The 11702-nt window shown below is 36.5% G+C and overlaps 2 protein-coding genes across 2 annotated transcripts; both read right to left on the reverse strand.

The window, feature by feature from the left end:
- Window positions 1-5908: 5908 nt before the first annotated feature.
- LOC131685085 (chymotrypsin-elastase inhibitor ixodidin-like) lies at window positions 5909-6763 on the reverse strand. Its single transcript, XM_058968524.1, has 2 exons — window positions 6653-6763; window positions 5909-6579 (listed from the first exon to the last, which is right to left on the reverse strand). The coding sequence occupies exons 1-2, from the start codon at window positions 6726-6728 to the stop codon at window positions 6404-6406; spliced, it is 252 nt and encodes an 83-aa protein (XP_058824507.1). The 5' UTR covers window positions 6729-6763; the 3' UTR covers window positions 5909-6403.
- Window positions 6764-7745: 982 nt separating this feature from the next.
- LOC131681838 (chymotrypsin-elastase inhibitor ixodidin-like) lies at window positions 7746-8277 on the reverse strand. Its single transcript, XM_058962892.1, has 2 exons — window positions 8138-8277; window positions 7746-8071 (listed from the first exon to the last, which is right to left on the reverse strand). Exons 1-2 carry the CDS (start codon window positions 8211-8213, stop codon window positions 7896-7898), a joined length of 252 nt encoding a protein of 83 aa, XP_058818875.1. The 5' UTR covers window positions 8214-8277; the 3' UTR covers window positions 7746-7895.
- Window positions 8278-11702: the final 3425 nt, after the last annotated feature.

Genomic DNA, 11702 nt, shown 5'->3' on the forward strand with positions numbered 1-11702 from the left:
AATTCCATGATTGCCAAGAGGAATCAGGAGAAATGATGCATTTTGTAATTGGATTTGACAGTAAAATTCAATTGTTTTTCGATGATTTTGCGTTTTATGTATTTGAAAAGGTTCGTTTGTAATTTTTTTCTTTGAAGTATAAAATAAAGTTTTCAAAATATGTCCTAGAAATAATGATGCCAAATTATATTGGCAACAGCTTATAGATTTTATTTCTTAGTAACAGTATGTTTTATCATATTTGAATGACCAAAATGTAAAAAATCAAGTAGCGATAGGTCAAATACAGATTATATTCGGATTTCTTTTCAAATCATTGTCAAGTCTATGGAAATTAGAGCAAATAAATGTGTTCGCGCAAGAACCAAGAGCCACCCTACTTACTGCGGTCGAAACAGATCTAAAATGATTTGGCGCCAACGGGTAGCGTTGGCGCTAGGGTTCGTCGCGGTGCGGAAGTGGGCGGTAAATGGATAGTCCGCACCGCAACCGCAAAAAAATAATAAAACCGCACCGCTTACCGCAACCGCATCGCATTTACCGCACCGCGCGGTAATGCGGTAAATGCGGTAAAAATCATGCATTTTAAAAATTGTGCTGAAAAATTATTCATTTATTTTGTGTAGCCATTTATAGTAAAATGTTATTCTTATTTACACGACAATTATCTTTGACGAACTCCTCGTAATGTAACATTTATGAAAATATTCAACTTTGCAAATTTTATTGAGAGAGGTAAGGGTTTTGGCGTGAAAAAAACACTTTTTCTTAATTTTTTTCAAACTTTGCGTGAAAGGAACTTTTGCACATTATACCCAGCAAACCAGTAAGCACTAAAGCAAGCAGCATATTGACTATATAAGAGCTATCCGCTGTTTATAAGCTTTATATGGGCTTTATAAATGTTTATAAGCTGCATAGCAGCTTTACAAATGTTTATAAGTTTTATACAAGCTTTTCGATTGTTTATAAGCATTACAAGCATTAAGCATTAAAATAGACCGTATATGGGTATATGAAGCTATACTTTAGAGCCTAAAAACCTTGTAGTTGTAAGCCGTAAGCGGTAGTCAGCGATGCCTTTATAATGCCGTTTATGCTTGACATTTCTATTAAACTAAAGCAATGAAGTCCAAATCAAAACAAATATGATATGGTGCACTTTGTAAGCTCAAGAAAAAGCTTGTCGGCTTCGGAGATTTGGCACAAACCAATTAAAATTAACTAAATCTTTGAGCCATGAAATGACACGAAACTGCGATGAATTACTTTTAAGTTTAGTGTAGGAAGGGAAGTAATTTCAAAAATAAAATATTCCCAAAACCATTAAGAACGGCAAATATCATTTATATGACCAAATGCTCAAATGGATCAAACAGCAAGCGCACTAAAACAACTTATCCCCCATATCTTCTAGAAGCAGAAGTTCGAGCCTGGATCAAACGCTGTATACAAAAAAGACAAACACATGTGGCAGATAGACCATGAAAGATAGAAAGAGAGAAAAACAGTCTTTCCTCCATTTTCGTTTTGTTTTTTTTTTTTCAACCAGTGGGTTCTACCCATTACACAAATTGTTTTGACATTCCTCCATAGGCGCGGTGGAAAAGTGGGAGCAAGCTGCATATCAGCCGAATATTTCGCCAAAAGTGGCTTTTGAACAGCACTCATGTACAATGTGATGTCTATAAGCTCAGTTACCCTTGTTCTATACGCGACTATAGAACCGAATTTACACCATTTTCACGGCTTAGTGGTTACTTGGGTAGTGTATCATTTCAATAACATGCTGTAATTTTTCCATGCAAAAATATCGACAAACGACTCGGTGACGAAGCTTTTTGTAGAAGGTCTCTGGAAAAACATGATTTGTGTTGTTACCTGCCATTCAAAAACTACTTAACCGATTTCTTTTAAACTTTGTATACAGATTTTATGTAAACATACCTAAAAGTTTCGAGATAAATTTTCAATTAAGGCAAAAAGGAAAATTTGGCATCTGGGCTAACTTTGACACTTGTCAAAATATGAAAGAAGACCTTGAGGGAGACTTTGAGAAACACAATAAAATCGCAATGCCCTACACTGCCCATGATCGCATATATGTTCTGTTTTCTATGGGATTTCCTATCTTTATGGGACTGATTTGCGATCATGGGCAGTACACTAATTTCGAAAGCTTTACTTTCAAAAAGTTACAAAATACTCCTAACTGAAAAATATTATTTGTTAATTTGGTAGAAAACATTTGCCAGTTGGACGAACAATGGAGGCACGCGAAAAAAAATTCCTCCAAATTTGTTTGATTTGATGATAATAATTACATTCTTTGGATTGATTTTAAGTCGTAGTATCATTAGTTCATCTCTAAGTTCTCCAAATTAATCCAAATACACAGTTGAGAAAATGTCATCGAAAACGATTCATAATTCCACGATTACCAAGAGTAATCAGGAGAAATGATGCATTTTGTGATTGGATTTGACAGTAAAATTTAATTGTTTCTCAATGATTGGATTTTGCGTTTTATGTATTTGAAAAGGTTTGTTTGTATTTTTTTTCTTTGAAGTATAAAATAAATAGTTTTCAAAATATGTCGTAAAAATAATGGTGCCAAATTATACTGGACACAGCTTATAGATTTTATTTCTTAGTAACAGTATGTTTTATCACATTTGAATGACCAAAATGTAAAAAATCAAGTAGCGATAGGTCGAATACAGATTATATTCGAATTTCTTTTCAAATCATTGTCAATTCTATGGAAATTAGAACAATTAAATGTTTATCATGTTTCTCTATTGTAGGGTAATAAATAAAACTCGAACGTTCTGACAGAGAGATATTCCTAATTATGACATTGCTGAGCATACGTTCAGGAAATAAATCTACTTGCGTCCTTCTCAAATGGTAAAAGTCATTGTTTTAATTCACTTTTTAATGCAGACTGCTGATTTTATCAATTATTTTTTGAAGAGCGGTTGCGGTAATACCGCGCGGTAAAAGCTCATTTCCCGCACCGCATCCGCGGAAAAAAGCGTCGCAACCGCGACGAACCCTAACTGAATGTACGGAATACTTTCAACTTGTCACGTTAACCATATTCCTTCATGAGTATAAAAATATTCTAGCTTGATTATTGACGTAAAAGGTGACAGGTTAGTTTCTTTTCGTTCTTATTGTTTCCAATCTTGTTCTAGTAAATTAATTTAAAAATTACTGTCATCGGTTGTATATTCGACATACAAAGCTGGTTGTTTCAGGTATTTCGGTGGTGCTTATTTTATACCGTTTAAAATGCGTTTCAGTTAGCTTATCATCGCGCGCGAATAATGATAACATAATAATCGACACCTTACTCAATTGTTCGCGGAGAAAGAAATCAATATCTAATTGTTATTTTTTTTTGCTATATAAATTATAAAGTTTATATACGATAAATAATACTTGTATTACGAAATCTTTACTTACATAAGTATTACCATATGTATTTCGACAAATGTTTTGAAACACTAAAGGTAAATGCTTTTCATCTTATTGTATTGCTTTTGGAATGTCATGATTCACCGGGATAAAGAAACACGGAATAATGAACTCGTACACCTACCGTTTGATTCAATTAAACATGAGCAACATTCCCTACTGTCGGCAGTCCGGAGCTGAAGTTACTTTTTTCACAAACCGAGCATTTCCAAATTAATTCAACAAACGATAAATCTATCATAAATTCTCGGCAGCCGGTTGCCCAGAGCAATAAACACACTTCTGCTAGTTGCGTAGATTGTATCACTTATCAAGGTGAATCCAAACTTGTATGATTCTTTACCCCATCATACTAACAAAAAGTCATACCCGTGATAAACGTGGAGATGTAAAGGTATACACGGTCGCCATAACAACGTTTGTTAAACTAACATTCCTTTCCTCCCCAATGACTGTAAGGATGTGGCCGGCGCCGTTATTGACATTGCAAAGTATGGAACTCTCGAAACGTGCACATTGAGCATGGATAGCTACTCCCAGGCCCCATTCGTTGATTCCCTGTGCTATTTCGCTGCTCATGCTCATGCTCATAGTTTTAGAGCAATCCCGCAAATCATAGAATAAGGTGATTTGAAGTTGAAAGATATGGTATAAATCATCATTTCCAAATGCTTATATACCAAAATTGTCGATCGAAAAACCAATTTTTCTAGAGCCAATCATTATCAATTACAGTTTAAGCTAGGCCGGAAACAATTGTCAGTGTCGATAGGAGCATTGCACTAACACTATCCAGTATGCTGACAATCGGCTGCGCAGGCTCTTGAAACAGAACGCAAAAATATTGCGCAAGGATTGTGCCAAGGCTTTGATGTGCCAGCCAGACGAGACGGCGCGTAAAATTAAGACAAATAGGATGGTATAGTTAGGGTTCGTCGCGGTTGCGGTAATTACCGCAACCGCGCGGTATTTACCGCACCAGCACCGCAAAATCTGCGGTGCGGTGAGATACTTTTTCCCGCAGATGCGGTGCGGGAAAGAGCTTTTACCGCGCGGTTTTACCGCAACCGCGCCGCAAATAAAATTGATGAAGTGATAATTTTGATTATTCTATATCGATAAATAGACTGCTATTATGAAAAAAAAACCTAGCTGTGTCCGAAATATTTTGACGCTATTATTTTTACGACATATTTTGGACTAGTTATTTCATACTTCTAAGTATAACTTCACAAACTAACCATTTCAAATACATAAAATGCAAGATCCAAATAGAGACAAAATTATTAGATCGTTTAAAAACAATAAATTTGTACTCTTAAATCCAATTTAAAAGTGCATCACTTCTCCCGATTTCTGTTGGAAATCGTGGAATTATGAATCGTTTTCGATATAAATTTTTCAACTGTGAATTTTGACTAATTTAAAGGATCTCTAATGTGAATTTTGACTAATTTAAAGGATCTCTAATGATGAACTAATTATGCTGGGACTTAAGCACAACATAAAGAATATAATTATCTTCATCAAACCAAACGAATTTGGAGTAATTCGCAGTATAGGATATAAATGTATGAAAGCGTCCAAAATAAGGAGGTCCAAATTAGGATGACTGTTCTATCATTCGTTAATCAACATCGTATTTCTCTTCTTTGATTGCTGTGTAAATTCAATGTGAATTTGTCTGCAGTCAATTTTATTGGACTCTTTCTTAAAAAGTATGCTACATAACTTTTTTTCGCGTACTTCCATTCAAATTTACTATAATTTTTTACCAAATTAAGTCCTAATATTTTTCAGTTAAGACTATTTTGTAGCTTTTTTGAAGCTTTTGTTGCCAAATACCACATAGTTTGACTCCCGTTCACTTCAATTGAAGTTTTTGCCATTGGCTCATTGGGAAAATATTAGAGGAAAATATACTAAATGCTAGAACATTCAAACTAGCTTTTAGAAAATTACACTTCATTCATTTTTAAAGGGAGCAATCTTAGTTTTTGAATGATAATACATCTGTTTCTTGAAGAATGCGGAAGTTAGAGTTTTGGGATATTTTGTTCAATAATTCTGTGCCGGTTGTGACCGGACTCCTGATTAGATGTATTGTATAGAGCAATTTTTGTCGTCAAATATGGTGTCGTTCTTATTAATGAAATACAATATGTTTTTATTTCACTGTATTGGAATATATGCGCTACTATATAGAAGTACTGGTATTTCGACCTTAATTTTTTTCTGGTGAAATTCCTTTAAGAATGAAAGGTGGTTTACTACGTAAATGCGAAAATCATCCATTTCATTTTCATATGTCAAAAACATTGAAAATATGAAAATTTAAAGAAAAAAATATGCAACTTCATTTCTTATTACATTTTTATTCCACATTTTTCAATTAACCGAAGGGTTGCTAAAATAAAAGTTTTCCTATTTCTGCAGTAGGACGTTTTTGAATGTATAATGTTTGCCTTAAAATCTACGGAATTTTATTAATAGAAAATGTAAAAGTGGATTTTTTTCATAAACGTTAAATTCTGAGGAGTCTCTTAAAGTTAAATTTCGTGTGAATAAGAATAACATTTTATTATATATGGTTACACAAATGTACAATTTTTCAACACTAGTTTTAAAGATAGAAATATTTTACCGCATTTACCGCATTACCGCGCAGTGCGGTGCGGTAAATAAAGTGCGGTTGCGGTAAGCGGTGCGGCTTTATTATTTTTTTGCGGTTGCGGTGCGGACAATCCATTTACCGCCCACATCCGCACCGCGACGAACCCTAGGTATAGTAACAGGTTATGCATTTTGGTTAGCCAAGAACTGAGAATAATTTTATTGAACTCTAATCATGCGAAATAATGTTAAATAATTCCATCGTCGATCAATCGGGTATATGGAAAAGGTTCAACCCGTCCTCGTTCTACTTTGGACACTCGTCCCACGGGATACAAGCTCCCAGTTCTTGAATACGGGTGTATCCTGGCCGGCAGTAGCAGCCCTTTACGCAACGCATACACCTGTTGGCGCACTTGGCAGCACATGTATCCTCGCAGCATTGGCCGCAACCCAGGAAAATCTCTTTGTCATTGCATTCGTCTTTAAAAAGAGAAACGGAATTTGTTAGATGAAGATAAAGTTGCTCAACAGGACGGGTTATTGTTTTTCTTACCTTTGTTAGCAGCTTCACGTGACCAACCCATCTGGCAGATAGCCGCAAGGCTTAGTATTATAAATACAATCTTCATGGCTGCCCGAATTCTACTAACGTTGGTTGGTCCGAATCGAGCCATTTATACCATTGTGATGTTCGTAGAATGATGATCATACCACTTTGTACACGTACGTTGATAGGGTGACACAATTTTTTTGGTAACTTTGTATTTTACGTATTAGCTCGCATCAAAGCAAACTAGCATTTTTTTTTTTTGGATCGAAGTAAACAAACCTTTTTAACCGAATAAGATGCTCCATACTAATGAGTTAAACTAGGTATTTGTATACTTTTGAGGAACGTTAAAGGCAGGGCCGGCGGAAAGCGTGGGTAGTATGGGTAGTACTACCCACTCGAAAATAACCGAGTGGGTAATTACCCACTCGAAATTTTAAACCATTTCAAAAAATTTAGATGTGCAATGCATGTATCTCGCACTACACACATTTGAAAACATCGATGTACCACAATTCCATTTGCATTAACGAACGTGATTTAATGTGATTGTAATGTAAGCGTGTGCATTGGGAAAAGGGAAAAAAATCCTTACTGATGGACCTCTCACCCTATGCTTTCTACCCACTCGAACGTAAAGTGTTTCGCCGCCCCTGGTTAAAGGTGCATTAGATTGACTATGTATTGCAAAAGGAAACTGAATTACTTTATGTAAATAGGATCATTTAAACAAAAATTAGACGGCAGTCAATGCCACTGTCAATGGGCTACGCGACCGCACCACGATGGTATTGATCTTGAAGACTTTTGGTTTCAGAAGAATGGAGATGCCGTCCATACAATCGACTGTCTTTGGTGACCGTGTTATTAGCAATCCGACGCCATGCAACCAAATGCATTGGAACTTGACTTTTTGTGTGTTGTCTATGAAATAAGGCCAGAGTTATGTGAAAAGCTGTCAAAAATTAGACCGACAACATATCTCTAATCAACATTATAGAAACATAGTTTGTCAGGTCTAAATTACCTCACCTGTTCAGAGACGATAACGGTAAAATTTACATCAATCAAAATAGCACAGAAATCAGTCGATAAAATACAGCGAAAAATCCCACTCATCGGATGTCTTTATTTCACCTAAAATATTGTCGTACAATAATTCAACACCTGCCGCACATCACTTCGACACGCGTACCAGTATGATCCGCATCCATGTCCTACTGCTGCAAAAAAGTGCGAAAATCTACTACTTCGGACACTTGTGCCATCTAGTGCAAGCTCCCAGCTCCTGATTACGGGTGTATCCCGGCCGGCAGTAGCATCCCGGAATGCACTGCATACACCGGCTGGTGCACTTGTTCGAGCAAGTATCCTCGCAGCATGGACCACAGCTCAGAAAGATCTCCTTGTTACTGCACTCATCTGCCGATTTTTTTTATTTGGATAAATTCGGAATTCGGAATCAGTCGATTGAAGCGGGGGACTTACCTTTGCTAGCGGCTGAGCGAGATGCCACCAACTGGCAGATCGTCACCAGTGCTAGTGCTATCAATACAACCTTCATGGCTGTTCACATCCAACTAAGGTTAGCACTGGCGGAATGTGTTATTTAAGTGCTGTCAATTTTTTGGCTGTATTTGCCAAGGTGTGACGTCATTCGACAGTGTTTCTACAAATGTTGCTGACTTTTTTTAGAATTAAGGAACACCAGGGGGTCACGAGACGTTACTGGGATATGCATTATTTAATTTATGATTCAAATCAGCCGATTTCGCGGATTGGATAAATTTAAAAAAAAAATTTAAATCTGTTAGTAAGGAGACTATATGATATATTTTGGTGAAACATTTTAGAAGCCGGTCATTTCGAACAATATTTTAAAATCAGTATAGAAATTGAACAACAAACTGAAGCTAATGTTGCATTTTCACATGTAGAGTTTGAATAATTTGCTCTTGTCAAAAGATATTTAAAAATATATGATGGTTTAATTTTTTTTTAAATTTAAGTTGGAATGCTGGTGCTACGATATTCATCACCACAATCTCTATTAAAAATCTTTGCACCTTTTTGAATCAGTAGGTGGAGTGTTTTTGAAATGAGAAAAATCTGTCAAGATGATAACCTTGGCTTTGTTTGTATTCTCGCGAAAAGCACCTGTATCTAGCCGATGTAGTTTTGTATTTTCAGCAAGATATTTACACAATTGTTTTCAACGAATGGGTAAAAGTGGGGCGTCCGCAGCATCTGATTTATGTAATCTATGTGAATATATCAGTTAACGTACCTTTTTTTTAGTAAAGGATATAATCGTATTTCACTATGTTACTTTGTTTTGCTTGCAGTAATTTTTCGATTTATTGATTTGCTTTTCCGGCAAATTAAGGCCCAGGAGAAAAAAAGATGAAATTGCAGCACGAATAGATATTCTAGAGAGAATCAGTATCAATTGTGTGGGGTGGGCGTAGCGTATCGGTAAATCGATTGCCTTGTACGCAGTGCACCTGGGTTCGGGTACCGACCCCCCCCCCCCCACATAGGGTTAGAAAATTTTCACAAGAGATTTTTCTAACCCTAATAGGCGAATGACCTTAAGGTTAAAACATCTATTATCGAAATAAAAAAAGTATCATTTGTGTTCAAGTTGCTTATTCCATGTGGCACGTTTGCGTTAGCTTGACAGTGTCAATTTCCCTGCAAATGTCTTATAACTTTGGGATTATAACAATTTGTATTAAACTAATCCTATGAGCTGTAATTTAGACATCTTAAAATTAGGAATATAGATTGATACACATAGAGGAGTCAGAAATCAGAATATATTGACTCAAATGGCACGTTTCCCGTGTGTATTCGGGGGATTGTGTCTTGTCGTGTCTTCTCGTCCTTTCACTGATCGGAAGAAATGGAGAAAGAGAAGGGAGGAATTTTTAAGGGTGGCAAAAATAATACCACAAAACAAGTAGTGGCTTTATATTTTTCATATGACGTAGGGGTTGAAAGCTTTCTTTTAATGTATTAACATTGCCCATAGCTCTATTCATCGATTTTTTAGCAAAAGTTTTCCTTAAGTATGCGACTATTGGTACAACCACCCTAGCTGGTAAGCTAAACTCACAAGTAGTTCAAATCGCCGACGAGAAGTCTTAAAGCACTTCACCGCATTGGACAAGGATCCTTTGTATGTCTTTGAGTTTTAATCGCCCAAACACGGTCTACGTAAGGACGACCGAAAACTCGAATTCGCAAATGTTCTACTGATGGGTAGTTGCATGTCAGATGATATGAGGCACCGTAGTCGGATTCACAAAGATTATTTGAAAAAGACCCAGCGCACGAATAGTTGCCTTTTGATAGTTGAGTTTGCAGTGACCGGTAAAGGGAATTTTTCTTGACACAATAAAGGGATGAATCGAAATCTTGTTAAATTGGTTTTATAACTTAAGTAATGAAAAACAAAAAAATATTTTTTCGAGTGATTTTTCATCCCAAGATGGCTGCGCGGTAATTCCCCCAATGCCCTTATTTTAGAAGGGGTCCACAGCCAGAAAACTATTTCCCACAATGTTTGACCTAAAACCGAAAACTTAAATTTTCCTGATTCCTTACGACAATATCAAGCGACGTACGTAGGATTTTGACGTAGGACTACGTCTTTGTTTTCGATATGGGGGTGCACTTTGCAAATTCTACAAAAATGGTATGTAACGAAAAGTGGTCCAATTTTACACGCATAGAATTCAGCCATCTCACGATAAATTTTCATTTTTTTTGCCGAAATACTTTCAAGAATAGATTGCAACAGATAAAACCAAAGATTTTTTTTATTTGTTTATTTATTTATTTCTTATCTTCGATATTCACCGTACATACACATTTTAAAGCTATATATTTCTTATTAATAACTTATATCTATGCTTGGAAACGTTAAAATCATACACTGAAGAAGCTTCGTTAAATCTGCGGCAACATCTTTCCAGTGCTTTCCAGTGGATTATTTTGTCCATATGAAGTACGGTGTCTAGGGATCCACAACAGTGTGGGGTTACGCAGAATACGAGGAGGCGCATACAAATTAACGCCCGAGAGAAGATCGGAACTGTCGATATTACCTGACAGCAAGTCGAAAACAAAAATTCTGTGCAGAAAGATACAGCGAGTCGCCAGAGTCTGCAGACCGAGTAGCATACATCTATCGGCATAAGGAGTCAACACAACTGGATCATTCCATGGAAGTTTCCTGAGAGCGAATCGCACAAAACATCTTTGTATACGTTCTATTCGGTCAATTTGAACGGCATAGTATGGTGCCCATACTTGCACAGCATACTCCAGAACACTTCTGATCAGGGCACAGTAAAGTGCTTTTAGTGCGTAGAAATCATCGAAGTTCGCCGTGTTCCACTTTAAGAAGCCCAGCATTCCCAAAGCTTTGGCAGTTGTCACGGTGATATGGTCGGAAAAACTCAATTTCCTATCGAAATTTTTGATATCACGGCATTAAAAATTTAAATAATGTGCAACCTAGTCATAGTATCGCACATTTACACACAGAAGATAGCGTTTCCCAAGTCCGGCACGACAGATTTGTGTACCTAGCGCGCCGCGCTTCTATGCATGACTAGGGTTGTGGTACCGGTAATACCGGTACCGAAAATCCCGGGAATACCGACCCATTTTTGGTACCGTAATACCGGTACTGAACAAAAGCCAGTACCGGTATTTTCGGTACCATAGAATTTTTTATGACAAATGTGTTAACTCTGCAGGGTATCTGTTTCAAAATATCGGTCTGCAAGATAACGTTTAAATATATTAATTTGCCTTCTAGATAAATCGTTGACATAACACCTTTGTGTGGGAACGAGGTGGGGCCATCATCATAATAATTCTAGAAGTTAAAGTTTTATTACCGACATTCTGATTGGTTTCCATTATTCACTGGGTGGCGCGTAATAAGACTATGGTCTAAGTCATGTCTGTATTTGGTTTGCTCTTAAACCTTTATCTATAATAGAACGAACAGCGATTTACTAGCCAACAGTTTTAGACT

The sequence above is a fragment of the Topomyia yanbarensis genome, chromosome 2 (assembly GCF_030247195.1).
Source record: "Topomyia yanbarensis strain Yona2022 chromosome 2, ASM3024719v1, whole genome shotgun sequence".
NCBI classification, from domain to species: domain Eukaryota; kingdom Metazoa; phylum Arthropoda; class Insecta; order Diptera; family Culicidae; genus Topomyia; species Topomyia yanbarensis.